The following is a 27,964-nucleotide window of genomic DNA, read 5'->3' as shown; positions in this document are numbered from 1 at the left end:
ACGTGTAAGAGGCAAGGGAGATGCGCAGGGGCCGGAACTGGATGAAGAAGGCCTCCGACGAAGGCCTCGACGAGCTATAAAGCAAAAAGAAAGGCAGTAAAGCGACGACGACGACGAGAAGGGGGGAAATCGAATTGACAGAGGCTGAACGGTGGCAGCGCGGCTACGAGACCAAGAACGCGCATTGGGCCATGCAGCGACGAGTAATAAGGATTTCTAGGTGGACCTTTGCTGGAGAACCAGACTGAACCCTAAAGGCAGCTAAAGCGCTAACCAGCCTGGACGACGGCCTAACCTGTTCGACCGGTTTCCGAGATAATCTACTAAAATTGTCTTTTCGTTGATCACTCGGATCTGGAAAAGCGGAGGCAAATTTACACAATGACTAAGCAATTGCCCGAATGATCAATTGCAATTCTCCGGCACTGCCACAACTCATGGCTGACTCTGCCTTCGATGCCGCCACAAGGGTATGCCTTTTTTTTCTCATTAGCTTGTTCTGTCCACATTGTTATTTATTTTATTTTATTGTAGCGCGAGCTAGATGCCTTTCTGACCAGGGAACAAGCAAATGCAAAGCTGCATACCACCATACACAACCTCACGACCATGTGTTGGGACAAGTATTCATGCCCGTTTTCTTCCATCTTTCCTATCTAACCCTATCTTCAGGTGCATCACTTCCACGCCGTCCAACAAGTTTTCCTCCGCCGAAGCTTCCTGTCTGACCAATTGTGTGGATCGGTTCTTGGACACCAGTCTCTTCTTAATCAAAAGCCTCCAAAACAGACGAGAATCCGAGTAGCATTCCAAATCTCGGTACACTTATGCTACATCTAGTATATTGTATCCCTCGTCTTACATACGTTTAATATCTCTTGCACTTCCCCCATGCCCAACCTACGGCCGCCGGTAAGAAGAAACAAAATGCATCAAGCATTTCACGCTTCCGCCGCAGCTTAAGAGGAATTTCTACCTGCGCCACTTTTTCACGGGCAAACGAGTTGGCCTCGTAAAACATTCCTATTGAGTCGTCCTTCTCCTTCCAGAGCCCTTTCAGCCATTCATCAAACCCTTTCTTTTCTCTCTCGGGTATATCCACCTCGACCATAGGCTCCGTCTTCGGGGACACCCCAGGATTGCTCCCCGATAGATCGCCAATCGGTACCTCCCGCGCGACATCAAACATCCGGAGGTGCATGTGAATCACGGGAGGTGGGATACCGTCGAAAAACACAGAACGCAGGGTATAAAAGTCTTGTCCATAATGCAAAGGAGGTATACCTGCTGGATGTTCTTCGCCTGCACTTGCGTTCACAACAACGGCCACGCACCTGGGTATACCACTGTGACGTCTATCAAACGGAGGTCCGGTATGCGCGGCGATAATGAACGCAGACTGTAGTGCAGTCCAGTCGACCGAGGCAGTAACGTATGGGTCATATCAGCCTAAGGCAAATACCAGTTAGTTTCGGGCCGTCTATCAACAAGGAACGCCTTCACAATTCCCATTTTATCGGCGAACTTTTTGCTAATAGGCCTCGTGTCTTGACTAACGAGTGTTCCTTCTGGATACAGAATGAACGCCAGTGGATTATCCTGCTTTTCAGCCTCAGATCCTAATGCGGAAAGGCTAGCTGATAGCTGTACTCGGTCGGATGCCCACGACCTCGCGAGAAAGATGAAATTGAAGAATTGCATGCCCTGCAATTTCATTAAATCCACATGAATTCGACTGTAAATGACGTACCCATCCGACGACTGGAATCCATTGAAGGCTCTTCTTTAATGTAATGTACACATATCGGTGAACCCCTTGAGGCCCGATGAAATACAACAAGCACCATTCATACAACCAGTCCAAGTAAATCTTGGAATTCTCGTCAGAAAGAATTGCAGGCAGGACGAGCCAATACGGACCTGATGATTGGCTATCATGACGAACTTGGTAGGCAGGTTCAAGGACACCACATCACCCTTCTTATCCTTTACGACGATACGATCAATGTCCTCCGGAGTGAAGCAGCCCATACCCGTTGTCTCGAATGATACAATGAGCTTTGTCGGGGCAAACCACTGGCACATCAGGACTGCAGTGTACGCTAAGCGCCAAGATGCATTGGAGGTGGCGATTAGGGGACGTACTGAGGAGACACCCGAATGCGCCCTTGGTATACCGGATGCCATCCACGTACAGTGCTCTGGACCACCCAAAAGGAAGGAGCCGAAGAGGTAGCAAGAACACAAATTGAGAGGCGTTGTCCATAAGGCAGCCGAGATTGAATACAAGAAAGAATAATACAGCAGAGAAGGTGCGACGCCATGGCTGTCGAGGTCGCTCGGAGATAGGAAGAGTGTACAAGGGTGCCACGACGGTCATCGCTGTTCAGTTCAGTTGTGTACGCGTTCGTTGCCAGTGGGAGGAGTACTGCTTTAAAGCATGTGTTAAGTGGCCCAGTCACACGTCACAGCTAATGAATTACGCGTCCCCACGCGCTGCTAATTCCAATTCCCCTAAATGTATACTCTTGTTCAACCCTGTGAATGTTACAATACATCCAGGGGACGAGAACATCATCGGCATAACGCATCAGTGTACCCAGGAAAGGCTAGACCATTATGATCAAAAACAAGTCGTCGCAAAGCCATAATGATATGTAGAAATTTTCAAGTTAAATAATATCAAGTCACCTGAAAACAGAATTCGCAGGGTCGCTAGAACCAAAATTTCGTTAGTGGTGCATCGCATCATTTTAAAACCAACCCATTCAAGCGCACGCTAATATTCGGGGTGCAAGGAGTGGATGTAGACCAGAAGACTGTTTCACTCTAATACAACTGTTAAATGCAATTGTTTATAGGAAGAGGGTAGTAGTTGGAAGCGTTGTCGTATTCTGTAGTAAATCTTTCAACTTGCAGAGGGCGAAGTATAGTTGGATTAGTGGATGGATTAATCATAGACCACAGCAGAAGCGTCATCGTGCATTAAACCGTTGGGCAGCTAGATATCAGACAGCTATCGGCGACTGAGAGCAGGTAACATCTAAGTATAAATGATTTACTACAGCAAGCAAAACTATGTTTCCAAGGACACGATCTCCGACATGTCAAGGTGGTACCAGAATCGATATCGTCTCAACTCCAGTAGCATAACTATTAAGCAGGTTGATATCCGACTTGAGAATTAATACAAGCACGATCTCTTTCGAAAGGCGATCAGGCAAATGAATATGATGAGCTGTCGAGATCTTGTAAAATATCAAGACTGGTAGCCAAAGCAATATGTAACAACAATGTTTAATGTGTATACATAGCACATGCCTGTGATAATCTTGCAAACTGAGATGCCAAATTGCTCTGAGTAATGTTGTTGTTGATCTACATTCATATTGCACCCGTACCAGTCGTAGGTGAGAAAAATGGGAACTTGAAGGTTAACTTGAAGGCAACTTGAAGGACCCCCACGACGATGATCGCCAACGGACCGGATATTCCGGTCACAAGACCAACCTATGACCCATTATCATTCTCGGTACCATTCCTTCTGCCATCACAGCTGGTCTTGCCGTAACTCTCAAGGTCGAACACTCGCAGATTCCTTCTCTGTTCCGTGTACCCTTCCACCCCTTCGGCCTTAACTGTTTAGATGACCGTCGTCGTTGAGCAAGCTCAGCGTCCACGGCTTGTGGACGATCTCATCCCTGTCATACTCGAAAATAGTAATGATTGGTGGCCTCAGGACCTTCTCTCTCTCTCCACCGTGTCTTTCTCTTGGCTACATGCCATCAGGAAGAGACTCTATGCCATCCCTGTTCTCCTGTCTTATCGTTCTTGCGCCCTCCTGGCCGAAACGCTTCAAAGAAGTGACCACCTACTCGCCATGGTCAAGGGGATCGATATACGCCCTCTTCGCGACGGCTGGCCTGAATGTGGTCGACCATCCACGAAGCAAATGGCCAGCGTCAGGTTCATTTTGGGTCTGGAGGGTCTGGAATGTGTAACACTGGGCGGGGAACTGGCGGTCTCGGCGCACAGGTACCTTAATGCGATGTCGCATCCACATTGCGTGAGACGACTGTGGGTCGACGGAACCTCGCAGAAGGAATCACTCCACTCACCTCCATCATTGGACTGGGACGAAGTCCTTGCATTCAAGTTTGTTGGGCTGGAGAGCCTAAAACTTTCGAATCTTGACCTCGATATCATGTTCCCCTCCGTTCCTTATCCTCTACGGGCCACATCTCTCGTTTTGGATACTGTCCGTATAACCAATGGTCATTTGACCCACCTCCTTCACGAGACTTCTTCATTGACACAACTCTGGGTCACAACTGAGAGAAGTGATGATTTCCACGAACAGATCCGGCCAATGCTGGACTTTCATCCTATTGCAGAATTGCATTACGAGATGCAGTGCGATGACCCACTTCCTTTCGATTTATCGTCTTTTCCAAGTCATATCCCCATTTCCTTATCACGGCTTTGTCTTATCGACATACCTGTTTGCCCTGCAACATTGCAATCGATAGAACGGTGCTTCCCTACATTAGAGGAGCTTGTTGTGACTGGGAGGAGCAGCCGAATCACGGCAGAAGAATGGGCTATGTTTGTGAGCTCGACAACATTGTCTACTCTTCGGGAGCTTGGTCTTCCCAGCGGAACGAATCACCCTCCGTTTCAACGGTGGTCAGCCTTGACAGAAATATCGGTGCGAAAGGAATCGTCTCTTCGAGGCATTCATTTATCGTTCACTGGATAAATGGAATTCGAAGCTTCTCCGCATGTCACGGCCGGTTTTTTATACATTTCGATGAATCACGTAGCATACTTTCCGAGTTACAGACTGCATTCTTGATGCCATACATTATATTAATTCAAGCAGAAGTACAGCAGTATAAGTTATACACAGACTTGTTAGCCCGTACCTGCAGGCTGTAAGTAAGAATAGATATCTTAGATGATCACAAGATAGACTACTGCCGTATCGCCCAAATAGGAAAGGGCATTATTGGAGCAAAATTGTGCCGTTGCCATTTCTCTCAGCCTATGCTCAAGCGTTCGCGCTCATTGTCGGAGCCGCATCGACCAGACCTCTTCTCCCATTCCTTCGACCTTTCATTATCTCTTTTCTTCTAGTGAGGGAGAACGGAACGCTCCTTTTTGACGTACAGGCTCTTTCTTCGCCATGCACACCGTTCTATCGCGTCCTCAGCCATTGGGATCAGGGACTGGTTCGTCTCACCGTCTACCTCGCAAAAGCGCATCTTTTCTCTCTTTGAGACGCGAAAAGGAAAAGCCCAGCGTCTCTTCCGACCAATACAGCTCCAATTTCGACCCCTCTGGTTCGTCGCATTCACGACCTTCGTACTTTGAAGCATATCCGAGACCAAAGACGGCTCAACCACGCTTGTCCAAGCCAAAGAGCCGTGAAGCTCACTCCTCTGCCCCACAGTCACCTATCTCTCCAGAGGATAACGCTTTCTCTGATCAGATTGTTCGGGACAAGAAAGGCACCAGGCCATCAGCCAAGGTGGAACAGTCTTCGTATTACTTTCCCAGCACCGAAATTTCCGATTTCCCATTATACCCTTCTCAAGATACCCAATCCTCCTCAAAACCCCATTCAAGAGTTCGTTCCAGGACCGGGCCATCCCGCCAGGCCTCCAACTGGGCCGATCCAACTCCCGCTCATCGCTTTTCCGGTTCTTCTACGCAACATACGGAGACACCGCCCGACACGCCTTCAGACAACGTTTCGTTCCGAGAATTCTCCGTCATGGTTGCCGCCCCCGTCTCGACGGTTGAGGCAATGGATGCATTGGTGGACAATATGAATGGAGGAGAGGACATCATTAGCGCCAGTTTTTCTAGTCGTGCTAGGTTCGGAATTCCGGGCCATCATCCACTCTATCAACCGCCACTTCCTACTCCACCGCCTGGTATCGTCCTCGGTGGAGGCAAGGCTCGAAGGCCTAAGAAGTCTTCCAAGACTTCTGCCCATAGGTCCAGTTATTCGGGAGATGAGGAAGATGAGACTGCTGGTCCCGTACCCTTCTTTGCACAAGCGACGTCCAAAACGATTAGCGCCTAGTCGTAGCAGTTCTAACGCAACCATCACCCTATCTGTCCCTGCGACACCTTCACCTCCTCTTGAGGATGAATCTCCAGCGCCATCCCCCACACCACCTGTTAGGCATAGTCCTATCTCTCCTGACTCGGTTGGTGGAGTATCTCAAGAACGTCCCAAAAGCATAGCACCTTCCATATCCGACATCATTCGTGCGTACGCACCTCCGGAAGCACAGCTGCGGTCTCGGGCATCCCTAACACGCTCATCTTCTTATGCGCACAGTCATGGCCATGCCACACTGGTGGAAGAATCTGAGCCAGACCCCGAACCGCTGACCCTTGAAGAAGAGGCGGAGCTTTTGTCTCGATCTTCCATCGATAGTGTTGCTGACGAAGTTCAGAGAACTCTCCGAAACCAGAACGCCATGAAACCGGCACCTACACCTCCACCGCCTCCACCTTCCTCCTACGTGAAACGACAGTCGACGATTTCCGCAGATAACGCCAGCATCTGCTCTCCCCGATCGGATGGAGGGACAGCATCCATCTATTCCATGTCCGTGGCCTCGACTCATCCCCCGCCTTCCCTTGAAACTACTAATCTACTGGCGTCTCTATCTAAACCATCACCAGCACAAGCTGTTGCCCAGTATTTACGTTCAGCGCGACTTACTACGCTACTGAAATTAACCCGGTCACCTCATGCGTCTTCAGACAATCCTTTGACGGTCAGTCTTTCTGATCTCGGAAATCCTGCGGGGATCCCAGTCGTTGTGTTCCTGGGTTTGGGATGCGTACGGCATATCATGGGCTTGTATGATGAAATGGCAGAATGTATGGGATTGAGGCTTATCACGATTGACCGGTAAATATCTCTAGATCTCGCATCGTTTGTCCTCTAATGTGTGCCGCCGATAGATGGGGTCTTGGCCGAACAGAGCCACGCGCGAAATCTGCGAAAGGCATAATGCAGTGGGCTTCTGTGGTAGAGGAAGTTCTCGATCTACTTCACATAGACCAATGTAGCGTCATGGCCCACTCAGCTGGCGCGCCTTACGCCTTGTCGTTCGCCAATAAGCTATCAAAGCGTATACGCGGTGACATCTGCTTACTTGCACCGTGGGTGGGGGGTAGCGAAAGTGGTGAGCCTGAGAGTCCTAAAACCATCCATTCATCTCATTTCCGTTTCAAGGAGGTTACAAATGGCTCAAATACGTACCCAACGGGATATTAAAGACCGCGCAAGCAGCAGATTGGAAGCTGCAGGCTTGGATGATCGGTAAACCTCCGACCATAGCTTATGAAGGCATCGGCTATGATTTTCGATCGCCTTCGTCAAAGGGCGTATTAATGAACGGTTCCCCGCCGGCAGCACATGGTAACATGAGTACTGTTTATCCCTCATCCATCGATAACCATCCAAGGCCAAGCATGACATCGAGTACTTTTAGCGAGTATGACGATCTTGGGGATTTTGACGGCCGGTTCGAGAGTCGTAGCACGCTTGGTGTAGATTTGCGACCGACACGCCAAGAAGCCGCTACAAAAAGAAAGAATTCAAGGAGCTTTTTGGACCGTTTCAAAGCGCCATCCCACTCTCAACCGCAGTCTCCCACAGAGGACGATAAGGCTCAGTCGGGCCGGCGTCTCAAAGCATTGCGTTCGATGGGGTCCTTGAAATCCAAATCGTCGAAAGTATCGGAGCATTTGAGCCCTCAGCTTCCTCCTGCCCTCAAGTTTGAAGTGGGGCTAGGCTTCGATGATCTCAATTGGACCAAGGCAGTCGAATCCTCCCACACGTCGCTGGTCAGAGAAGATCGATCATTGACACCATCACCCGATAAGTTCTCCACGACAGGACATATTCCTTATCCTCGTGCAAATGGACGACGGTCTCTTTCCTTCAATACTTCGCGCGGAGCGACATCACTTCCTGCATCACCTATTTCGAGTGTACAGGAAACGTTTTCCTCAAATGCGTCATTTTCCACAAGAAACGGCTCAAATCATGGCTACCAAGCTACGCTAGCGAACGCTTTGATCGCGGCATCCCACTCTGAATCTGCAAAAGGAACACACAATGATCTGTTGCAGATTCTGAATCATGACAATCATCCATGGGGATTCTCTTACACTTCTTATCCCCACAAAGTCAATGTGTGGTATGGCGACAGGGACGAGAAGATTGCCGAACATGCCGTACGGTGGATGGAGAGAAACATGGGGGAGGACAAATGTACTGTGAAGGTTGTGAAGGGGGCAGATCATGGCCTGATGTACAAGAGCAGTGTGGTCATTGAAGTTTTAGAGCATGTTTTGAGCTATTGGCAGCCCGGTACGCGTCTTTCATAGAGTCACGATTCACCCAGGCTCACTAATTGACAAAGAACACCTATAAAAATGTGTGTGTGTCGACGAAGCAGACCTTTCTTTTGTTCCTTGTTACGACTGTTAGATTTGATCCCATTTTGCCTTCGTTCTTCCTCTCTTAGCTGCGGATTTGATTGGATTCATTCACTGTATTTCATATCATCGACTTCTCATCATTCACTTTTTTCAATGCCTAATTATACTCTATTGTTATCAGCGTATTAATTTAAGAATTTCTTCTGCCAGGATGTTTGTTGTAAAAGTAGATTCACAGCGCAATGTGTCGAGATCCAACCGGTTGCTTGCATAGATAAAACCAATAAGAATACAAGGGTACAGTAAGTGATAAGTTGCTTTCAATTGACCGTAACATTGGCAACCAGTCCGCATAGATTTTCCCAAAACCCACCAATTAGACACGGACGCCCTTTAAACCCGATAAATCTGGTTCCCAGCTAGTCTTGTAGTCCACATATCTTGACTGCTGGGAAGTGTAGAACTGGCCATTTGTCTGTTACTGGCACCTGGCCATTGTCCCACTACTGCATTAGCGTACGACGTAACGTTTCTCCGCGGGGGCGGTTCGCGTCCCGCAGCGGCGAGAGGTCCTATATTATCTAAACTTTCCATCATTGGCAACTCAGGTGGTCCTGAAGTTATCCGCCTATCAGTGAACGACAGTGGCTCGGAGAGTCTTCTACGCGTTTGACGTCCCCTCTGTCGGAAGAAAAGGAAAAGACCTAGGACAAGCGAAAGCACGGCAACAGAGCTTAGAGTGACAATCACCACGATTAGTGACTTGTTCACTGAAAGCGGTGTAATGTTGGCGTTGTCGTTACCTGAGGAACCTGAAGGTTCAGCGGAAGTAGTGCTAGACATAGCGGCAACGGGTGGGGATGACGAAGACAATGGTGGCACATATTGCGATGAAGAGGAAAGAGGTTTAGATAGCGTATAGGAAATTCGGGAAGAAGTGGATGAAGATGTAGCAGGCGACCACGTCCTTTCTTTTTCGGTACCTGACACACTAGTGAACGATGTTGAAGCTTCTGATGTTTGTAGGCCGCTCCCTAAGAAAATTTTTAGCAACTATAGACGTGTGTATATAGTTCTGGGCAACTAACATGTAGCAGAGACCTGTGAAAGGGTGCTTGGTACACCAGTAATGGTGGATGATGCAGAGTAGTTAGGGAAAACTACTTCTGTATCTCAAAATTCAGCCTTTCTGTACACATACATTGGTGGACGTACTCGAGCTGGGACCTTCATTTTCACCTGCAGATGATAAGGTTGTGAGCAGTTGTGCAGGCGAAGAGAATCACATCACTGACCATCTTCGATTGTGACTATCAAGGAGTTAAAAGTAACCTGGCTCAAATTATCGAACCTGATATCAGGAAGGTTGAACATGGCTAGAATATGGTTGTGACTTGGATCGAGAGAGGAAGAAAAGATAACGTCCTGCCGAGCGTATGATGATGATGAGGTGGTTGCATAAGTAACTAGAGAACACTCAAGGCTTACTAGTTTAGCAATAGTGTCGTTCGAAAGTGTAGGGTCATGTCCGTCCACTATAACGATAGACCCTACATTGGTCTGAGCATTGCAGTCGAGGCAGAAGCCATAGGCAGACCCCCCAGATCGCTTAAGACCGATAAAGAATACATGAGATGTCGCATCTGCATGTGAGCGTGAATGGGAAATAGCAGTTGGATGAATTGGGACCTACTCGGTAATGATGCCATGAGCACGGTTCCGAGTTCATCGATGAATAGAAACTGCTGGCCAGCAGAGTTCTGTGAAACATTCCAACCAGAGGTAAAATGGAGTGACGTGTCTGTCGCATTAATGGTGACATTGTGAGCCGCTTCGGAGTACGATACACACAGAGCCAGGAAGAGAAGGAAAGACAGCACTGTCATGAGAGAAGAAACGAATCAGAAGCTTGAAGGAATGGCCTGCATACCCCAGTTCTGAGCAGCAAGCACGGACAAGATAGTAGAAAAAGAACAAGAAACCTAGACCAGGAGACAATATAGGCCATCAGATCACGGAAGGCTGTTGTGTTAGAGACGGTACGGCCACGGTCGAGGGTAAGTACAGGGGATACGGGAATGTTCGGACCGATCAGTTGACCGGTTGCCGGGTGGTTTGCCGGTCGACATCAGTAGATCACTCGGACTGGTCGTCGTGGGAATCCTTGAGAACGCCACCAGCTTTGTCTCTCCATGACGAGCTGACAATGTCGCGCAAGCAGAGCCCGTTTCCCAAGAAACCTCTCGCCATCAAGCGCGCCGATGGCGAGCCTCTGACACGCGTCGACCTCCAATACGATTTCCTCTTCCATATCTTCAACGATGACCAGCGTGTCTTCACGGATCCCTATTCCTCTGCTTTCGGAGGTCCTCCTGGCTGCAAGGTCTCCTTTCGTGACCTCTATGTAAATGCTATCATGCATTCGACCAAGGCTACCAAGGCCCTCAAAGACTCCATGTCGGCTTCCGCCATCTTCGCCACCGACTTCGCAATGCTGGCTTTGTTGGCAAACGTAGGCCGGGTGAATACCACGATGAGCTGTGAGTAGCTCTTTTACCTTGTCTCTTATGTCTATTCATTGTTTCGCTTAGTCTTCGCCGAGAAGAAAACGGCAGTGCGAACATACCACCCGATCCCTGCTCTCCAAAGAGCCGACGGTAATCTCCAAGATGCGCCCCGAATCAAAGGTCTACTCAAGGCCTGTACGGTACCAGATGAGGATCCAAAGTCTATTCCGACAACTCCCGGTGATATTCTTGCCCGTGCAGTATGTACTTAGTCCTCGCTTGGATATATTCCGATATTTATGACGTGTCCACGAAACAGACAACCGGAAAGGTACCGCCTACTAGCATCGCCACTATCATTTTCATTCTTTCCAATTACTCTCCTGTGCGTGTCACAATGGCTTCTGTCCCACTATGCTAACCCCCATCTGGTCAGGCGATCGGTCAAGAGCATTTCTTAAATGAGCTTGAATTTATCGACCTCTTTCTTCCTGTTGAAGTGTCTAGTGCCTCTCGCGCCCGCGCTTTTCTATGGCTCTGCTTTCATTTTCACGAAGCGACATCTGCTGTCAATGAAGACGACTACGACACCGAGGTGCTTAGTGTCAATCCATTCTGTGACAGTCATCGGCCAGGAAAGGCGCCTGCCTTTATCATGATAACCCGTGCCGAGGCTGAGAAGGAAAACGTGGACACGGAGGAAGAGATAGCTCGTGCCGAAAAGTCCGTTAGTCATAGAAACGACATCATCAATAAGGCCGTTAAAGACGCCTCCACTACGTCCACTTCTAAGGCCGTCCATAACGACGAGGGCAATGTTCCAGAAGTCAAACCCAAAGGCAAGCGCAACACCGGCGTTCCCATGACGCTCAAGGAGAAGAAGGAAAGGAAAGCGCTTTGGGACAAACAGTATCGTGAGCGAGTCAAGAATAAAGCGATGCTGGAGAAAAACAAGGAAATTAAGCGAAAGGAAAGTAAGCAGGTTCAGCCCAAGCTAGACTTGCCCGCCGATGTTGCCGAATTTGGTTGTTAGTACATGTTCTGCTTTCCGATTGTCACGGTCTCACATTATTCTAGCATTTTCCCGAGGCCGTGAATCGTCGTTATACGCAGCTCCCGGGTATCGGCGCTCTAGTCCCGATGTCCCTTCAGTGTATCAGCATCGATATGCGCCATATAGGTTCGGGGCCGTAGGAGACTCTACATGGTCTTCTCGCCACGTATCGCACTCGAAAGGCGTCGGAAGTTCCCACAAATCAATGCTCGAACGTATGTCGACGTACACATTTTAATCCGCAGGCTTTGATGACTTTTGCTTAGACGCCTGGCATGTTATCAATTGCACGGATCCTCTTCTGGATTCTGATGATGAGGCGGACGACCATGTACACCGTGATTATTGTCAGTCCCACCACCCTGCTAAGGAGGATTGCGCACCTTATCCATTTTCAGCTAAACGACTGCGAATCATCGCACGCGTCCGCGGTAAAGACCCTACGCCAGAGCCAGAGCCATATTCCGTCGCTCCTCAGCCGCATGCATCCACTTGAGTACGTTGTTCACTGCTTCATACTGTAATATTAGTAGTACCACCCCCTTCCCCCTGTTTATTCCTTAATGTTATCCAAGTAAATACTTTCGTCTTCCTAACTATTTAGTCTTAGTTTTCATTAACCTTGGTGCTCCGTCAGCATCCTGTAATTGTGTGCATTACTACGTAGATTAAAATTCATATACATATTGACGAAGTGCAGTAAGTAGCTTCTACGACTATGATCTTACACATTCTTTTCGATGTATTTGTATATGCGCAAAAGATGGTAAAAGTTAGCAGGACAAACAGAACAAAAGAAATAACGACAGAAGTGACGAAGGTAACTGTAGCTAATGGCATGTACGAGACACATATAAGATACAAAATAATACTCCACAACACACCCCCATATTATCCAGAACTGACGATTTCCAGTAATACAATATGCAGCGCAGATATAAGCGGGATCAAGGCTCAAATAAAGATCCATCCTCCAGAAACCCCAGACCTGAGAGCAATTGACGCATCCAACAAGCGCAACAGAAGAGAGTCTAATCAGAAAGGCGAATTCTGTAGCGGCGCGCCGTTATTCCGCTAGCCACTTTTCACACTTCTTGGCATATTTGTCCAGAAGCTGAGATAAATCACGGATGACGAATGTGAGCACGACACTGGCGAAGAATTCCGACGACCGCCTTAGCTTGATGTCAGCAGCAGTGCGGATGTCAGCTGGGAAGGCCGCATATGCAGGCGCCACAGGTTGACAGCTGATGGCCTTAGTGTGCTCGTCGAGTAACTGCGCATGAAGGAATAATTTCCGCAACCCTTGCACATATGCAGCGGGTGAATCCAAACTAGGAAAAAAAACATAACGTTAGAGCTATGCCATACATCAAACGCACAAAAGGAAACACTGACTTCTTGCCATTGATATATTTGTCGAAACGCCGGCCAAGTTTGTCTCCCCAAGTAGTCTTCTTTAACACAAAACCTTCCCCGACACCAAGTTTCTTCCCAAAGTTTGCTACGACACCGTCACACATGGTCGAGAAATCTTCTAGCTTTGATATCCAGGCTTCCCCTTCCTTCCTGCCTATGCTCCCGATTCCTAGAGCCATGCCACTGCTGACATTCCCCGCACCAAAATGCTCAGAGCTGCTATTTTGTAGATCCTCCAGGGCCGAACATAGAATGCCAACCACGCGCACCTTCTCGGGAAGGTTACTCAGTTTGGCGCCGCCCTGAGACCATACTTCCTGTGGGACATGTAGACGACGCGTGATATATCCACCTGTGGTGGAAGTCATGGTTGTACGAAGTAAGTTCATGAGGTGGTAGGGCTTCCTCAACGGATCTGCTGGTGCTGCTGCAGGTAAAGGTGATATAGGTGTAATGGGGAGAACACTGGAGATGACGGCAGGAGGTGGCATAAGGGGAGGATTAATGGCCATGGAAGGAAGATCAGTTTGTACTGTTAATTGAATCTGGGCATTCGGGTTCAGTTTGGAGGGAAAGGATGTCTTTCGCAGAGCAGACCCTGCACCATTTATATTGATGTTGGCGACGGTAGATGAAGGAAGTGGAGGTCGCTGTTCTAGAGGCGATATCCGTCCGCCTATCAAAGACGGGCGCCGACCAGGTTGAGACGAAGAGCGCGTTCGACCTACACCACTAAGCGACACTCCCGAGTTTGGCAGGGAGGAAGCCACAGACCGGGGATGGGGGCCGACAGACTCAGACGGAGAGGAAGATCTTGGCGTAGGTGGTGTCGATGTCTTAAGACGTCGTTGCGAAATTGTACCCTGATGAATAGTGGGGTTGATTACTACAACCTCTGGTCGAGGTGCTTGAGAGGAACCTCTCTGTCGTGGAATGACAACACTGTTAGGGACTTGGGGCGATGAGTTGTTGCGAGGTGTACCAGGTGAACCTGACGCAGGGGAGGGCAAAGCTGGCAGAGGAGGAGACTCGTTTTTAGCTGGGCGTGTGTCTACGACGAGATTAAGCCGAGTTCCCGTTCGCAATTCAGCTTCCGGTATTTCGGCGTCTGTGTACTCATATTTTTCGCTTTCCTCTTCCAGTGCGGCCAGTTTACTGCCCGAGCTCGTTCGCTTATGTCCAACGGAATCACCCCTCTGTCTGGTTGTAGTATCAAGAAACTGATGAGAGCCATGCAGGGGTAAATCAGGAGGTACTTCATTGGGATTTGTCGGAGCCAGAGGAGGAGAGTTAAGTGGTGGCGGTAAGGCTGGAGGTAGGGCTGATGATGATGCTCTTGATCGTCGAAGCTGTACAGACATCCGGTTTGAGGAGGTAGACTGTGCCGACAAAGGCATTGCAACGGCATGGGGTGTAGGCGGATCGTACTGAGTGTTGGCATATGGGTGGGATGAAGAAACGGGAAGACCTGATATCGTAGATCCAACCGGGCTCTCCAGGTCCAACATAGCAGCACCAATAGCCTCAATACCTTCGTGAGCACTCATGTGCTTGGACAACGAGATGCCTGGGGCGATCTGGGGATCATTGTCTTCCACATGGGTATCATTAATGGAATAATCAACTTGAGGTATCGGGTCTGATGTTTCGGACACGGGAGAAACGGAGCTGGTCGGAGAATTCGGTTGCGTGGAATCGGCAGAGATGGGCGAATATATGGATGCTGTTGTATAGGGTAGAGGAGGGATGCTGTAAACGACACTGAGGATATTCATGCGATCAGCATACGTGTCATGCTAGTAAAACAGATCAACAGATAGTTCAGTGTCATATATGCTCAAGATACACACAATTTTTTGCAACCTTCGAACCTCCTCTTCCTGTGCAACACTACTTCTACGTCTTCCATTCCGTCGTCTGGGCTCCGTGGTATCCTCACCTCTGCGGACTCGTTCCATGACTTCGCTAAGAAGTGCGACACTTCTGCCATATGCCATGACTGCGCCTTGGGGGTTATTGTTGTTGGAATCTAGCTGTACGGCCTCGCGAGCGAGCTCCAGTGCCCTTGTCAGTGCCCGTCGAGACGATGGTGGGCGATGCTCTGGGCGAGGTTCTGTTGGAACCAATAAGTGATCCGTATCCGTATCTGGAGGCAATGGCGGCGCTTGTAAACGTGACGATGATGGGGGTAGTATTGATGGGGGCGGGGAGTCGGACAGATCATCAACGGACGAGGCTGCCGACGACTGTGCTGAGAAGACTGAGTGCTGGGGAAAGGCGGCGACTGCTGCTAGCGACGGGGATGCGCCTTGTCTTGCAAAAGAGGCTGAGCGTGTGCCGCGACTAACACCATTCGTGTGTGGCTGAGAATCATCTGATCCCGTTGAAGGACGTGCTACAGTAGAAGAATGGCCTGGACGGTCATTGGTGCTGTCAGGAAGGCTGGGTATTGGAAGATTTGGAGGTGGGCCCGCAGGACGAGTATGAGCAGCTGATGAGCGACGCCGCTGGGAAATTGTCGTGGTAGCGGGATACATGGACGATCCTGCTGTAGGCTGTGGATTCTGCCAGTCACGAACCATGCTATACGGTGCAACACGGACCCGTTCCTCCGTTAGAGCGATGAGAGAAAGGATAATAGGGATGACTGGGATGGACAGGTCCCTTGACCCCTGGATAGACGGAGGCTCACCGTAACAACCTAAGTTTTGTAGAGCAAATGGCCGTTATTTTTCTGGACAACGCAGAGGAGAAAACGAACGCTAAGAGCCTTTGAGGCAAAGTAAGGACACGGTTGCCCTGGGCTGACCGGGACTGAGCTGATTTGACCGTTACGAAACGGGCCCACGAAACAACCAGATCAGTCACGACGAAAGATCTTGATACTCCGTATTCATGCCCTATCTACCTGCTGTTGCCCGTCACTGTCGTTGTCTAGAGTTACAAAATGTAGCGTCGAGGTCGGCGGATAATTGGGTCCTTTCTTGAAATATCAATTGTTTCGCCAGTCTAGCCTTCCTTACCCACACCACTCAACCATCTCGCACAATCCCTTGGTGGTATGCATTCACATCAGGTAAAAGGTATTTAAGGAGGCAGTAAGAGAGCGAACGAGTCATTAGTAGATACTAGGCAATCAAATCCTCCCGAGAGAAACACTAAGACTAGGGGAAATTATCCGTTGTGAAAAACAAAAACTAGACGAGAACGATGAAAAACGAGTGGTTTGAACTCCCAGGGTGAACTGTTCAGTGGGGTATATCTTGTCTAGGGCCATGAATCTACTCTCGGAATTCTGACTGAGAGCCCTGCGCGGCGAGTCGACTTTCCAAGTTGCTGTAAGGCAATGTCATTACAGGAAAGAGAATACGAGGTCAATTTCACTGACCGCAGAGATTCTTCTTTGGCGAGTAGCTCCTGTCTCTTTTCGTTGATCTCTCTTTGGACCTTGAGCTCGATCTCGCGTAGCTGTAGCAAGACTTGTCAGTATTTTCCACAGCAGCATCTTTTATTGCATTCACCTTCTCTTCTTCCCGGCGTAGTTGCTCCTCCTTGAGACGCACACTTTGGGAAGCGAGCTCCTCGGGCAAGATGGAAGAGTCGCTTCATGAAAGACAGATTGAATGAACTAAAATTAGTAGGGATACCAAAAGTACGTACTTTGTTTCTGCGTGGACGGTCCTGGAGAGCTTTTCCGTACGGTAGGTCTCATAGAGGACGTCATGAGTCAAAGACTTGAGATCCGCAAGATGAGAGCTAAATTAATGTTTATCAGACTGGCGCGCCACTGCGTATTTCAGGACGTACTTCAAAAGAGCACTCCTCAACCTGCTGAAGTCAGAATGCCTCGGGTTATCGACTTCAGCAATTCCCCAAGGATAGATGCGTGCGCGAACAGGTTGACCGTCGATCTCAATCTCCTCTTCCGAACCGATGACAGCAAAAGGTAGAAGGGCCTAGTATATCACGTAAGCGCTGTCGGGGTGAAATGAATGTCAAAACACTGACGCGCAGTTCGCTGTTGTCCTGAATGGTATCCTCGTCGTCTTCTTCAATATCGAAGGGGAAGTTGTAAACAGGGATATCATAATGTTCAATGTCTTCCATGATCTGACAAGTCAATTTAGTGCCGTTCTAAAATCTCGAAGCATATTGTTTTACCCGCTTCTTGAAGCCTCGGAGTTCAGACGGAGTCAAAGAGTCCGCCTTACCTACAACAGGGATGACGTTCGCACGAGGAGAGAGGCGACGCATCAGCTCGATATCCATCTCCCGCAGACTGAAAGAGGTTAAGGCACTGTTCAACGAATAGTTCCGCAACATACGCGTGTCCAGTGGGAGGGATAAAGTACAACAGGGCATGAACCCTGTTGTCCCTGAAGCGTGGGTTACGTTTAATGCGAGACTCTTCGGCCAAAATGTCATCGTATTGACGTTCGAGGTATCCAACAATCTCCTGGAACCTGAATGAAAGGTAAGAGGGGGACATGGTAGTGCTCAGAAAGCTTACGCAAATTCATTGTCGATGTTGTCGCCAAACCCAGGAGTATCGACTATAGTAAGAGCGATGCGAACACCATCCTCTTCAAGTTCTGGACAACAGAAATGGAGACGTGGGTATGCCAGGAACAGTGCATAAACTAACCGACGTTGACAGGCTTAATCCGAATGCCCTCTTCGACGTGAGCGGTCTCTGGGTCGTCGGAGACCTTATGAGCCAAAACTTCGGATTCGCAAAGGGTATTCACGAAAGTGGTGCGTCCAGTGCCGGAGGCACCTAGTGGGAAAAATTTAGGGTGTAGTGTGATGAAAACAGCATTGAGCAAAGCTCACCGACGACCATGAGGGTGAACTGAACACCCTTTTTAACTTTGTTTCCCCGGCGTCTTCCCGCAAACGACATTTGGCAAAAGAGAGTAGTAGAAGGATGACGGACGGCGCAGAAGGAGTGAGCCTAGTTGGCGGAGTTTGAAATGATGTGGCGTGACCTTTTCCTGCCCTTCATTCTAACTCCATTGATTTTACTTTTTGCTCCCATTGAGTGGCGCGACCGTCTGCGACCGTCTCGCCGTGTATGGTACTTCTTCCGACAGCTGTTCGCTGTTTACACCGCCCTCCGCTCTATGCCAGTCGTCTTTCCGTCCGCGCAGTACGCGCCTTTGCCTCCAAGATTGACCAAGTCGCGTCTGAAGGCTCGGCTACTACCTTAAAAACGAAAAAGAAATACTCAGAATTACCGTCGGCAAGAGTTCTACCAGACGGATCTGTCGCATCTCCATTGCCGGAATGGATAAGCGACCGAGTCGAACCAAGTGAGGCTGGTCATCTGCCATGTTATAACGGCTGACCACATTCTACAGTGACAAAAGCCCGCGGTCGTGCCTTGAAATCCCTCAAAGTAATTGATACTTGTGATCTCGCTGACGACGCGTCGACAAAGCGTATCAAACGAAAGGCTAGCGCTCCCGAAATAATATTAAGGCCCGAACTGATTGGTGGGTTGTTGACTAACGATTTAACCGATTCGTTCACCTAGATGGCTTAGATGCAGCTCCCCGTAAGCGACGCTCTAAAAATATCGAAGTAGAGGACTCAATCGAAGGTATGTAACAAACTACCGCCCCGGGAATAGAATCTAAAATTATGAGCATTAGCTGACAGCCAACCCCGTAGACGCGTACGGGCAGCTGCTGTTAACGACTCTGAAGAAACCGTGTCCCGTAAACGCGTGAAAAAAGCGGCCGCTAAACCGAAGGATGACGACGACACGCCATCCAAACGTGCCAGAAAAAAATTTCTGGTTGATGATGAAGAGGAATCCAAACCTCGCAAACGTTCCAAGAAATCCGATATGGAGGTCGAAATCGATGTAAAGATCAAGTCTCGTAAACGTGCCAAGAAGGCACCAGAGAAATTTGCCGAAAGCTCCCCTCGAACGCGCTCCAGGAAAATGGTTGCAGACAAGGAAGATGAAGGCGACGATAGCCGACCCCAAAAACGAAGGAAAAGGGTGGCTGATGCCGAAAGTCACGATGCCACCGGTGAGTTTATTTCTCGGTTTACCTCGGATTGTTTGTGACGAAGCCACGATAGCCACCACTGCACAACCTAAAACTCTCTTCAAGGAAATTCAGGAAAATCTGTCTAAGTTTCCTCACTGTGTTCTCTTAACACGTGTAGGTCAGTTTTATGAAGTGAGTCGATTTTTTGTGATTGTCGTGTAAGGTTTTACACGGAACCTCAGTCTTACTTTGATCAAGCAATCGAAGTTTCGCGTCTGCTGAATATCAAATTGACCACACGCAAATGGAACAAGCAATTCATTCCAATGTGCGGGTTCCCTCTCCTCCATATTGACAAGTACCTCAAAGTCTTGGTACAACAAAATCAGCGATTCGTGGCAATGTGCGAGGAATTCCCTCGCTATCGTAGTTCTGGGGAAAGGGACTTCGATCGCCGGGTAGTGCGTGTTATAACACCTGGAACTCTCATTGACGAGTCATTCCTGAACCAATATGAGAACAACTATCTCCTTGCTATAAATGCTCCCCTCGATGTACCATTGGATGATAGCGTCGAACCGCAACGGTGTTCTGTTGGCCTTGCATGGATCGATGTCTCCACTGGGGAGTTCTTCTCCAGACATTCAGATAGCGAGAGTCTGCGCGACGATATAGCACGCATTGCTCCCCGCGAGGTCGTCCTCCATAAAGACTTTGAAGGTCGGCACACACACCCTATATTTGTGGCTCTAGGGGAAGAAAGAAACCTAATTTCTTATACCGAGCTTTCCGACAAGTTTACACTTTCGAATCCACAGCTGGAAGATGTCGCCTCAGCACATGATGTCTCCGGTGCGGGTGCTGATGGCGTGACAGACGCGATAGATGTTACTGATGAAGTTCTGGAGTCAACATCTCCCAGAAGATCCACAGTTTATTCTGCTGAAGAAGGATCAGCCATCACTTTGCTGACAGCATACCTCCAAGTAAACTTGCTGGAGCATATGCCAGCCCTCTCAACTCCAGACCAGGACAATGTTGGTAATCGCATGTATATGGATTCTCACACGATCAAAGCTTTGGAGATTCGCGAAAATATCACAGAGGGGGGCACGACTGGAAGCCTACTAAGCGTCATTAAACGAACAGTTACATCCAGTGGTACACGACTGCTTGCACGGTGGTTATGTACGTTCTCTTTCGGCCTTGATAGTAGAGCGACTGATTTATTACCTAGGTTCGCCGAGCACCTCGATCCCTGAAATTGAAGCACGTCAATCGCTTGTTGATTTTTTCTGCTCAAGATCCTACTTCCGTGAAGATCTTGTGGAGGCCCTGGCAAAACTAGAAGATGCTAGCCGAATCGTGCAAAAATTCCTTCTTGGTCGAGGTGATACCTCCGATTTGCTTGCTGTACATACTACGATAAAGACTTGGTCCTATCTGAAACTCCGAATTGAACGTGAAAGGCTCCTGGAAGCTCAAGAGCGAGAAGAGAACTTTAATCCCGGCCAATGGTCGAGCTTGGACTCGCTGATGGCTCGCTTTTCTGACCTCGACGAGCTATGTAATAGGATTGGGTCTGCACTGGAAAGAACTGAAATCGATGCGGATGACCCCGATGAAACTGTGTCAGAAGACGAAGTAGAGGATGCTGAGCCCGCTTTCTTCAAATGGAGATACGGACCTAGTAAATGGGTTATCAAGCCAGAGTGATTAAAACCCCTTTGTGTCCGCATCTGCCAACTAATTACCCATGTAGATTCTCCGAGACGCTCCAAACGCTCCATGCCAATCTACGCCAACTGCTTCGGGAAAAAGAGGAACTTGAAGCCAGGCTGCAAATCAACTACGGTGCGTTACGAGTCGTTTTCCTTGGCGTAACTATATGTTTGTCGTAGATGCTCCCTCATTAGGGCTGCGTTCTTCTCCTGGTTTGGGCATGCATGTTCATCTTGCTAGAGCCAAAAGAGATCACCATCGCATCAACAAAGATCCCAAATTCCTTTCCATCAATTCAACAACCACGACGAGAAGTTACGTTTATCAAGCAAGTATCACGGTCCAACTAGGTCTCCCATTCTAACATGTTTCTGCAGGAATGGTCTCTTCTTGGGTCTCAGATTTTTGAAACTTCTATGGCCCTTCTCGCCGCAGAAAAGGAGGCCTTTGAAACGTTGCGAAACGAAGTATGTTTTCATATTCCATCAGCTAAACCTCGTTAAGTTAGTGTATAGGTTAACGGACACGCTGCATCACTGAGACGCAATGCGCGTATTATGGATGAGCTCGACGTTACATTGGCTTTCGCCAACCTTGCTACGGAGATGAAGTTTGTCAAGCCTACGCTCAGCGAAGAGTCGGTCATTCTGCGGCTTCGATCCTACGTCAACTAATAATGTCCCTCTAGGACTATTTACAGTGTTACTCATGGACGGCACCCTACAGTTGAACTTGGTTTGCTCACCAGCGGAAAGGTCTTTACTCCCAATTCTTTGGAAATGAACCCGGAAAGTCGTCTTCATATCATAACGGGACCAAATATGGCCGGGAAATCTACGCTACTTCGGCAAACAGCGCTAATAGCGGTGCTAGCCCAGACCGGCTCTTTTGTCCCTGCCGATTCGGCCAACTTGGGCATTGTGGACAAGCTGTTCTCGCGTGTAGGCGCTAAGGATGACCTATTCCACAACCGAAGTACTTTTATGGTGGAAATGCTAGAGACGGCGGAGATCCTAAGACGGGCTACGCCTAGGAGCCTTGTAAGCGATCATTGACAGAGTGTAAGTCTTGACTGATGCATGTCATTCATCTATAGGTTATTATGGATGAAGTTGGCCGAGGAACAACAGTCAATGATGGCCTTGCGATAGCTTACGCGACTGTGCACCATCTTGTTACTCAGAACTGTTGTCGAGCTCTTTTTGCGACCCATTTTCATGAATTATCTGATATGCTCGGATATTCAGAGCAGACATGCCTATCAAGCGCATTTGAGTCCGTGTCTTTCTTATGCACAGATGTCGATGAAACAGAGGTATGCTCTTTCTCAGTGTTCATGTCATGTCTCCTAATAAATGAATTTCAGGCAGGGCGATTTGCCTATTCTTATCGTCTTAGACCTGGTGTCAATCGCGATAGCCATGGTCTTAAGGTGGCACTCCTGGCAGGCATGCCTCAGCAGGCATTATCTGTCGCCGAGAATGCTCTGGAAGTACTTAAAAGTAGGAGGGGCGAAGGCTTAAGTCCCTTGCAGTTCCAGATGTAGATCATACACTGCAGTATCTTTGATTGCGTATTTTGGTATTGTATTATTATTATTTCTGTAATACTAATACTTTTCTCGCGCTAGACCGTCACAGAACGGATATGGTTCAGCGCAGACCCGGCTCGCAGCCACTTGAGTTGATCCACTGACATGGTATGTCTAGTCAATACTATGAAAGGTTCACCATTCCGTGGGGTGACCTTGATTTCTATAGTGTTTCTAGTTCCTCCTTGCAGAAGATCCGCCAGGCCAATTGTCTCGACAATATCACCAGACCCTATACGGGAGTAGTCCGCCTTGTCGGCGAACCATAGAGGCAATACACCTTGTTTCTGCGCGTTGGAATGCAATCAGTTACCCCGTATCCAAAGTCAAAGGTTAAAATTATACCTTCAAATTAGTCTCATGGATACGCGCGAAGGACCTCGCAATGATCAGTGCACATCCTAGAAAACATGTTACCAGCAGTCAACAGTGGCAATAGAATTACCGACCATAGAAACGTGGCTGGAGAGCAGCATGCTCCCGCGCGCTGCCTTCTCCGTAGTTGTCATCTACAATGAGCGCCCATGGTTGGTTTCTGGCTTTGAGCCGCTTAGCAACACCAGGAATGGTATCGGTCGGTGGTTCCGTAGGTGCATGGTCATGGTCAAATGCCACGTTTACATCTCCGCCCTCATCATTGACGGCCTTGGGAGGTAAGCAGATAATCAGAAGGATTACCAACCAAGAGGTGGAGCCCACGTACAGTTATCACTGCGAAAGGGGAAAAGAAGTTAGTTTCGCGCCAGAGGATTGCGACAATGATATGACCCACGAAGATTTTCCGATATGTTGGTCAGATGTCCTTTGTATTTCAACCAAGGTCCCTTACGAGAGTTTAAGCATTGTAAGTCAAAATTCAACGAGGAAAGACATACAGCCGCCGAAATATGGTCAGTTGTACATTTTCCCCGAACCCTCATCAAGACCTTGAGTGACGGGAGTTCTAGACCCCGTGGGTTAGATGAACGTTCCCCAAAATAGCTCGTAAAAGGTTCAAGTAGCTCCAAACGCTGCGAGTCCTTGTTGATCACCACTTCAGTTTCAGGGCGCGGTTCAGGAGTAGGTGAAGGGTAGAAGCTTAGGTCACCCGGAGTGAATCCGTCAGCAGGCAGATCTTGGCCGACAGGAGGCTCAAATTTGAATGATTCGCCTGAGGGTAGAGGCAAAGAATCCGTCAAGGGGTTGAACGATAGCTTTCCAGAAAATGCCATAGCTGTCACGATGGTAGGTGAGGCGAGGAAGTTCATTGTTAATCGGTTACCATCGTTGCGCGACTTGAAATTCCTGTTGAAACTGGTCAAAATTGCTGTCAGGAAATAAACACATTAGAAGCCGGAATTCATAGCATAGGACAGCAGCTTGCCGTTCTCTTCGTCCTTTTTGTCGTTTCGCGCCCATTGGCCAATACAAGGTCCACATGCGTTTGCTAAGACGACGGCACCGACACCTTGCAAAGTTGAAGTCACCTCATCGCGTTCAATGGTCGCACGGATTTGCTCCGATCCCGGTGTGCAGAGGAAAGGAACCTACGTATATAGCTTAACTTATTACGTATGTCCCAAAATAATGATGACTTGATATCCATACCTTAGTGGTTAGGCCTGCTTTCTTGGCTTGCCGAGCAAGATCCGCGACGCTCGTCTACAAACATGAGCAACCAGAACAAGGCCAACAGAGCGTACGACATATGTACCATATCTTCGTATGAGCTGTTTGTACATGAGCCAATAAGACCCGCCGAGAGTTCATCTTTCCATCCCTGCTCCTTCACGAAAGCCCCGAATTTTGATATGGGTGTAGCAAGATCAGGCGTGAAAGGTCCATTGATAGTAGGTTCTAAATCTGACAAATTCTAGAAAGTGTGCTGAAATCAGGATGCTACGCAGTGAACGGGAGAAGGAAGACATACAACCGAGATGACTTCATCGTATTCGGCTCCGTCATCGGCACACAGATACTGTGCAGCTACTTCGTCGGCAGCTTTGGCGACAGGCGAACGTCCGGTTGCGTTGAGATAGGCGCGCATATTTGGTGAATACGGGAAAGTAGACGTTGTAGCACCCACTTCAGCACCCATATTCGCGATAGTGGCTAAACCTGACGACGCGTGAAGACGCAATGTTAAATGGTATCAGTCAGCCGTACTTACCAGTACACGACTGACTGAAGACTCCAGGACCAAAGTATTCCAAGATCCTTCCAGTGCCTCCCTAGAGCTCATGTTAACACTGGAACAAGAAACGGCTTTTTTAGTCCACATACACGAACGGAAAGCTTCCCCGCAATGTGAAGAATCAAATCCTTGGGGGTGGTCCAACCATTAAGCTTGCCAGTTAAATGTACGCCTGAAAGGAATGATAAACAACACAAAAGGTTTAGGAGGGAAAGGCTAACCAACTATCTGGGGTGCCTTGAGCTCCCATGGGGTACCCGTCATCGCATCAACCGCATCAGCACCACCAACACCGATAGCTAATAACCCAAGGCCACCAGCATTAGGTGTGTGCGAGTCTAGGTAAATGGTAAATCAGATACAGTTGCATATCATGCCAAGTAGATAACCTGTTCCCAACCTATACAATACGATTGAGCAAAATGACGCGCTTAGGGAGAAAAGTCAGACACACATAAGCATCCCTGGTGCAGCGTAGTTCTCCAAAACAATCTGATGAATGATCCCAGAACCCGGTTTCCAAAATTCGATGCCGTACTTGCGAGCAGCACTTTCCAAGAAGTCGAATACTTCTTTATTCGACTCTACAGAGCGCTGTGACAAGCATTAGGAGCTGCGATTGACGGTCATATATGTATATCGTGCCTCTAAATCAAACTTGGCACCCTGTGATGCTTGAATGAGATGATCACAGTGAATACTGGTGGGCACGGCGGTTCGGCAGAGTCCGGCACTCATAAACTGAAGTCTTCAACCCAAGACATAAGCACTTATTGGAGCGAAGAGCACGAAATCTCACAAGGCCATTCTAACGAGCAGATGAGTCATACAGAACCCCGAAGACGAACAGTTTAGACATACTGTGCTGAAGCATCCTGCATTGCGACTCTCTGGGGATTGAGTTGCAGATAAGTCTCCCCTCTAGTCAACCCATTCTGGAACGCATTCTGAGGGTCACTGAGATGGCTGTAGAGTATCTTTTCCGCGAGCGTGAGTGGGCGCTTGAGGGCGTTTCGGGCATGTTCGAGCTTTTGAAGCAGTACTGGATAAGGAGGGGTGATGGAAGTGCAGTCCTTCTCTGCTATGGTAGCCTGTGTCGCAAACAATCGACGAGCTGCAACGCCCCGAAGCATGGTTCGCGGATCGCTGCAACAAGAAACAGTCGAAAATTTGGGAGCCAATCACAAAAGGGAAAATAGAGATGGCTTCCGAATCAAACATGTGTACATAACGCGACACGTACTGCAAATACAACATAAGAATTATAAACGTAAACGCGCTACAAACTCTCCCCCGATCCAGCTCCACCAAGTTCTGGGAATAACGCGATAACAATCCGGTCTAGAATCATCATAACCAGGTGTACATTGCATGAGGTACTCGTCAAGGGGTCGATGGCAGATTTGAGCGTTACCGAAGGATCGGAGCCCAACAGTATTGGAATTAGGTGTGCTGATGGTATCTATGAGAATTACGACAAGAAATTCAGAACCTGACACTGACATAGACCCCCCTTGCCGCGCCAGGCAATCAATTTTGCGTAAATTTCAGCTTGTTCCTCTGGCGTCGGATCTACTGGAGGAGGCGCGGGGTACCCGTTGGGAAACAGAGTCCGTTTTCCTGTACGCACAATGTTGAGGAGTAGCGCAGGGGATAATATCTTACCAAGAAGGTAGGGAAGCAGACTGAAGTAAAGTGAGAAACGGTTGACTGGTAGTAAAACGAGTCCCGTACCGATCGAGGAACGGGGTAAAAAAAGACGCTAGCATGCTGATGGTAGTCACGATTACACTTGACGCGTAGCGATCGTGTAAGGAGAATATCTCCGAAATCATGAGGATAGGTGCATGGGCGTAATATTCGTGAAGGTGTTCATTCCGATTCGTGGGAACCGACGGGGGTGTAGGAAAGTCGGAGGGGGAAAGGGGAGCCGGAGGAAGGGAAGAGGTGGATGATGATTTGGATGGTGCACGAGAAAATGGCGGAGATGGGATCGTTTCAAGAAGTACGGGGCTCGAAGACGAGGTGCTCTTCGATGACGGCGAAGGGTGTACAGATTTGGACGGCGACTGATTCACCAGTTTAATGGTATTGACAGCATGTTTGTAAGTATGTATTAGAGCAAGACAAGCTCCTGAGATAGACTGTATTGCGGAAAGGAAGACGATGAGAATGGTATGGAAGGAGAAGGCCTGGCTTGACTGCGAAGGCGGCGGTGATTCCGAAGTCTGCAACAACAATTTAGACAGGGAACTCAACGGAAATACAGGTGACTTACTGCAATGCTACTCGCAGAACCAGGCTGAGGTCCAAGGAAATCTAGAATGGTCTTCTGAATGAACCAGGGCTGAACGATTTTAGGAATCACGTCCTTGACCACAATCTTGAGAATAATTTCTCTAACAATGAGTCGTTCCGCCTCTGGCTCAAAGTCTTCTGAAGGCAGGCACGCCTTGAGAATATGATCAAGAATTTGGCGAATATAGTCACGGTCTAATTGACCATCAGGGGATAGGGCCATGTGTGGTTGAAACTGATGGAAGAGCTGGTCCATAGAAAGGGCACCGCCCGCGGCATATGCAGTGGCAATTTTGGAAGAGGCATTACGGTAGTCGGTGTAATGCTGGGTGAGAATTACAGGAATGTCACGACAAATGACAGACGGAAAATCGGTTGCAAGAACGCGCTCTTCCAGAGCCCGGACGACAGCAGTAAGGATACGAGTGATATCTGGAAGAAATTCCTTGTCATAGCGAGTAATCTTGGTCCACCATGGGTTCACAAAGGCACGAAGAGCGAGGGCGATGAAGTCGTAGAGCTCTGCAGTAAGCTCTGGTGGCACTGGAGAAACGAGGAGAAGAGGCAAGTCATTATTTGGCAGCGACGGAAAGAGCAGCCGCCTTGCGAGTGAAACGGGCTGTTGGTGCTGTCGCTGTGTGTTTGAACGATTTGACTGGAGCGAGGCCAGCGGCTTGCGGGACATAAGGCCGCCAACAAGAGACCTGGGTCCAATTTCAAATT

General features: G+C 48.7%; 11 protein-coding genes across 11 annotated transcripts; 5 read left to right on the top strand and 6 right to left on the bottom strand.

Moving 5' to 3' along the window:
• Positions 1-154: 154 nt before the first annotated feature.
• Positions 155-837, top strand: EV420DRAFT_955206 (Tim10/DDP family zinc finger-domain-containing protein). Its single transcript, XM_060484135.1, has 3 exons — positions 155-470; positions 535-623; positions 673-837. Exons 1-3 carry the CDS (start codon positions 402-404, stop codon positions 803-805), a joined length of 291 nt encoding a protein of 96 aa, XP_060336419.1. The 5' UTR covers positions 155-401; the 3' UTR covers positions 806-837.
• EV420DRAFT_1514038 (acyltransferase-domain-containing protein) lies at positions 836-2,451 on the bottom strand. The gene is made up of 6 exons (XM_060471792.1): positions 2,146-2,451; positions 1,921-2,090; positions 1,751-1,870; positions 1,504-1,704; positions 1,335-1,449; positions 836-1,284 (listed from the first exon to the last, which is right to left on the bottom strand). The coding sequence occupies exons 1-6, from the start codon at positions 2,378-2,380 to the stop codon at positions 869-871; spliced, it is 1,257 nt and encodes a 418-aa protein (XP_060336418.1). The 5' UTR covers positions 2,381-2,451; the 3' UTR covers positions 836-868.
• A 982-nt stretch (positions 2,452-3,433) lies between these two features.
• Positions 3,434-4,946, top strand: EV420DRAFT_955293 (uncharacterized protein). Its single transcript, XM_060484136.1, has one exon. It carries the CDS (start codon positions 3,647-3,649, stop codon positions 4,757-4,759), a length of 1,113 nt encoding a protein of 370 aa, XP_060336417.1. The 5' UTR covers positions 3,434-3,646; the 3' UTR covers positions 4,760-4,946.
• Positions 4,946-8,421, top strand: EV420DRAFT_1719404 (uncharacterized protein; the record flags this gene model as incomplete). Its single annotated transcript, XM_060479737.1, has 4 exons — positions 4,946-5,951; positions 6,004-6,934; positions 6,988-7,211; positions 7,262-8,421. The coding sequence occupies exons 1-4, from the start codon at positions 5,186-5,188 to the stop codon at positions 8,419-8,421; spliced, it is 3,081 nt and encodes a 1,026-aa protein (XP_060336416.1). The 5' UTR covers positions 4,946-5,185.
• Positions 8,422-8,868: 447 nt separating this feature from the next.
• Positions 8,869-10,361, bottom strand: EV420DRAFT_1637507 (uncharacterized protein; the record flags this gene model as incomplete). Its single annotated transcript, XM_060476710.1, has 6 exons — positions 8,869-9,509; positions 9,564-9,641; positions 9,691-9,714; positions 9,771-9,900; positions 9,964-10,118; positions 10,169-10,361. The coding sequence occupies 6 exons, from the start codon at positions 10,359-10,361 to the stop codon at positions 8,869-8,871; spliced, it is 1,221 nt and encodes a 406-aa protein (XP_060336415.1).
• A 269-nt stretch (positions 10,362-10,630) lies between these two features.
• On the top strand, positions 10,631-12,643 carry EV420DRAFT_954888 (uncharacterized protein). Its single transcript, XM_060484134.1, has 6 exons — positions 10,631-11,015; positions 11,067-11,242; positions 11,302-11,367; positions 11,419-12,010; positions 12,060-12,251; positions 12,303-12,643. The coding sequence occupies exons 1-6, from the start codon at positions 10,682-10,684 to the stop codon at positions 12,530-12,532; spliced, it is 1,590 nt and encodes a 529-aa protein (XP_060336414.1). The 5' UTR covers positions 10,631-10,681; the 3' UTR covers positions 12,533-12,643.
• A 188-nt stretch (positions 12,644-12,831) lies between these two features.
• Positions 12,832-16,496, bottom strand: EV420DRAFT_954835 (uncharacterized protein). Its single transcript, XM_060484133.1, has 3 exons — positions 15,306-16,496; positions 13,435-15,251; positions 12,832-13,370 (listed from the first exon to the last, which is right to left on the bottom strand). The coding sequence occupies exons 1-3, from the start codon at positions 16,035-16,037 to the stop codon at positions 13,103-13,105; spliced, it is 2,817 nt and encodes a 938-aa protein (XP_060336413.1). The 5' UTR covers positions 16,038-16,496; the 3' UTR covers positions 12,832-13,102.
• Positions 16,340-18,437, bottom strand: EV420DRAFT_1514015 (septin). The gene is made up of 11 exons (XM_060471791.1): positions 18,289-18,437; positions 18,101-18,232; positions 17,966-18,047; positions 17,781-17,918; positions 17,617-17,734; positions 17,464-17,565; positions 17,263-17,411; positions 17,116-17,211; positions 16,977-17,058; positions 16,844-16,923; positions 16,340-16,791 (listed from the first exon to the last, which is right to left on the bottom strand). Exons 1-11 carry the CDS (start codon positions 18,356-18,358, stop codon positions 16,737-16,739), a joined length of 1,104 nt encoding a protein of 367 aa, XP_060336412.1. The 5' UTR covers positions 18,359-18,437; the 3' UTR covers positions 16,340-16,736.
• EV420DRAFT_1514012 (muts domain V-domain-containing protein) lies at positions 18,438-22,764 on the top strand. The gene is made up of 14 exons (XM_060471790.1): positions 18,438-18,767; positions 18,816-18,950; positions 19,001-19,057; positions 19,110-19,496; positions 19,549-19,649; positions 19,700-20,645; positions 20,695-21,169; positions 21,220-21,311; positions 21,359-21,507; positions 21,557-21,646; positions 21,695-21,816; positions 21,868-22,219; positions 22,276-22,494; positions 22,546-22,764. The coding sequence occupies exons 1-14, from the start codon at positions 18,530-18,532 to the stop codon at positions 22,723-22,725; spliced, it is 3,543 nt and encodes a 1,180-aa protein (XP_060336411.1). The 5' UTR covers positions 18,438-18,529; the 3' UTR covers positions 22,726-22,764.
• On the bottom strand, positions 22,765-26,162 carry EV420DRAFT_1514010 (aconitase family-domain-containing protein). The gene is made up of 18 exons (XM_060471789.1): positions 25,805-26,162; positions 25,743-25,751; positions 25,589-25,691; positions 25,398-25,537; positions 25,333-25,343; positions 25,165-25,281; positions 25,033-25,115; positions 24,920-24,980; positions 24,680-24,867; positions 24,464-24,622; positions 24,358-24,411; positions 24,134-24,296; positions 23,646-24,076; positions 23,543-23,594; positions 23,474-23,481; positions 23,220-23,415; positions 23,116-23,171; positions 22,765-23,057 (listed from the first exon to the last, which is right to left on the bottom strand). Exons 1-18 carry the CDS (start codon positions 26,074-26,076, stop codon positions 22,806-22,808), a joined length of 2,355 nt encoding a protein of 784 aa, XP_060336410.1. The 5' UTR covers positions 26,077-26,162; the 3' UTR covers positions 22,765-22,805.
• Positions 26,144-27,948, bottom strand: EV420DRAFT_1514007 (PXA domain-containing protein). Its single transcript, XM_060471788.1, has 4 exons — positions 27,222-27,948; positions 26,678-27,171; positions 26,447-26,628; positions 26,144-26,395 (listed from the first exon to the last, which is right to left on the bottom strand). Exons 1-4 carry the CDS (start codon positions 27,924-27,926, stop codon positions 26,223-26,225), a joined length of 1,554 nt encoding a protein of 517 aa, XP_060336409.1. The 5' UTR covers positions 27,927-27,948; the 3' UTR covers positions 26,144-26,222.
• Positions 27,949-27,964: the final 16 nt, after the last annotated feature.

Source organism: Desarmillaria tabescens (genome assembly GCF_030435595.1).
Source record: "Desarmillaria tabescens strain CCBAS 213 chromosome Unknown EV420scaffold_5, whole genome shotgun sequence".
Taxonomy (NCBI): Eukaryota; Fungi; Basidiomycota; class Agaricomycetes; order Agaricales; family Physalacriaceae; genus Desarmillaria; species Desarmillaria tabescens.
This window is presented reverse-complemented; position numbering and strand designations above follow the sequence as displayed.

What these genes read in the sequence shown, in the direction of transcription:
- EV420DRAFT_1514012 (XM_060471790.1), top strand. Translation starts at nt 18,530, where the DNA reads ATGGTACTTCTTCCGACAGCTGTTCGCTGTTTACACCGCCCTCCGCTC. An exon ending in CGAGAAGTTACGTTTATCAA is followed by an intron (nt 21,508 to 21,556) that starts GCAAGTATCACG and finishes ATGTTTCTGCAG; the next exon opens with GAATGGTCTCTTCTTGGGTC. An exon ending in GGGCTACGCCTAGGAGCCTT is followed by an intron (nt 22,220 to 22,275) that starts GTAAGCGATCAT and finishes ATTCATCTATAG; the next exon opens with GTTATTATGGATGAAGTTGG.
- EV420DRAFT_1514007 (XM_060471788.1), bottom strand. Translation starts at nt 27,926, where the DNA reads ATGTCCCGCAAGCCGCTGGCCTCGCTCCAGTCAAATCGTTCAAACACA. An exon ending in GTTCTGCGAGTAGCATTGCA is followed by an intron (nt 27,172 to 27,221) that starts GTAAGTCACCTG and finishes TTGTTGTTGCAG; the next exon opens with ACTTCGGAATCACCGCCGCC. An exon ending in GCGCGGCAAGGGGGGTCTAT is followed by an intron (nt 26,396 to 26,446) that starts GTCAGTGTCAGG and finishes AGATACCATCAG; the next exon opens with CACACCTAATTCCAATACTG.
- EV420DRAFT_1514010 (XM_060471789.1), bottom strand. Translation starts at nt 26,076, where the DNA reads ATGCTTCGGGGCGTTGCAGCTCGTCGATTGTTTGCGACACAGGCTACC. An exon ending in ACGATGAAGTCATCTCGGTT is followed by an intron (nt 24,623 to 24,679) that starts GTATGTCTTCCT and finishes CACACTTTCTAG; the next exon opens with AATTTGTCAGATTTAGAACC. An exon ending in AAGCAGGCCTAACCACTAAG is followed by an intron (nt 24,297 to 24,357) that starts GTATGGATATCA and finishes CTATATACGTAG; the next exon opens with GTTCCTTTCCTCTGCACACC.
- EV420DRAFT_1514015 (XM_060471791.1), bottom strand. Translation starts at nt 18,358, where the DNA reads ATGTCGTTTGCGGGAAGACGCCGGGGAAACAAAGTTAAAAAGGGTGTT. An exon ending in GTTCACCCTCATGGTCGTCG is followed by an intron (nt 18,233 to 18,288) that starts GTGAGCTTTGCT and finishes TTTTCCCACTAG; the next exon opens with GTGCCTCCGGCACTGGACGC. An exon ending in ACCGTCCACGCAGAAACAAA is followed by an intron (nt 17,059 to 17,115) that starts GTACGTACTTTT and finishes TCTTTCATGAAG; the next exon opens with CGACTCTTCCATCTTGCCCG.
- EV420DRAFT_954835 (XM_060484133.1), bottom strand. Translation starts at nt 16,037, where the DNA reads ATGGTTCGTGACTGGCAGAATCCACAGCCTACAGCAGGATCGTCCATG. An exon ending in TTCGAAGGTTGCAAAAAATT is followed by an intron (nt 15,252 to 15,305) that starts GTGTGTATCTTG and finishes CTGTTTTACTAG; the next exon opens with CATGACACGTATGCTGATCG. An exon ending in AAATATATCAATGGCAAGAA is followed by an intron (nt 13,371 to 13,434) that starts GTCAGTGTTTCC and finishes TTTTTTTCCTAG; the next exon opens with TTTGGATTCACCCGCTGCAT.
- EV420DRAFT_955206 (XM_060484135.1), top strand. Translation starts at nt 402, where the DNA reads ATGATCAATTGCAATTCTCCGGCACTGCCACAACTCATGGCTGACTCT. An exon ending in CCTTCGATGCCGCCACAAGG is followed by an intron (nt 471 to 534) that starts GTATGCCTTTTT and finishes ATTTTATTGTAG; the next exon opens with CGCGAGCTAGATGCCTTTCT. An exon ending in ACGACCATGTGTTGGGACAA is followed by an intron (nt 624 to 672) that starts GTATTCATGCCC and finishes CCCTATCTTCAG; the next exon opens with GTGCATCACTTCCACGCCGT.
- EV420DRAFT_954888 (XM_060484134.1), top strand. Translation starts at nt 10,682, where the DNA reads ATGTCGCGCAAGCAGAGCCCGTTTCCCAAGAAACCTCTCGCCATCAAG. An exon ending in CGATGTTGCCGAATTTGGTT is followed by an intron (nt 12,011 to 12,059) that starts GTTAGTACATGT and finishes ACATTATTCTAG; the next exon opens with CATTTTCCCGAGGCCGTGAA. An exon ending in CCACAAATCAATGCTCGAAC is followed by an intron (nt 12,252 to 12,302) that starts GTATGTCGACGT and finishes ACTTTTGCTTAG; the next exon opens with ACGCCTGGCATGTTATCAAT.
- EV420DRAFT_1514038 (XM_060471792.1), bottom strand. Translation starts at nt 2,380, where the DNA reads ATGACCGTCGTGGCACCCTTGTACACTCTTCCTATCTCCGAGCGACCT. An exon ending in GGATTCCAGTCGTCGGATGG is followed by an intron (nt 1,705 to 1,750) that starts GTACGTCATTTA and finishes ATGAAATTGCAG; the next exon opens with GGCATGCAATTCTTCAATTT. An exon ending in CGTCACAGTGGTATACCCAG is followed by an intron (nt 1,285 to 1,334) that starts GTGCGTGGCCGT and finishes AACATCCAGCAG; the next exon opens with GTATACCTCCTTTGCATTAT.
- EV420DRAFT_955293 (XM_060484136.1), top strand. Translation starts at nt 3,647, where the DNA reads ATGACCGTCGTCGTTGAGCAAGCTCAGCGTCCACGGCTTGTGGACGAT.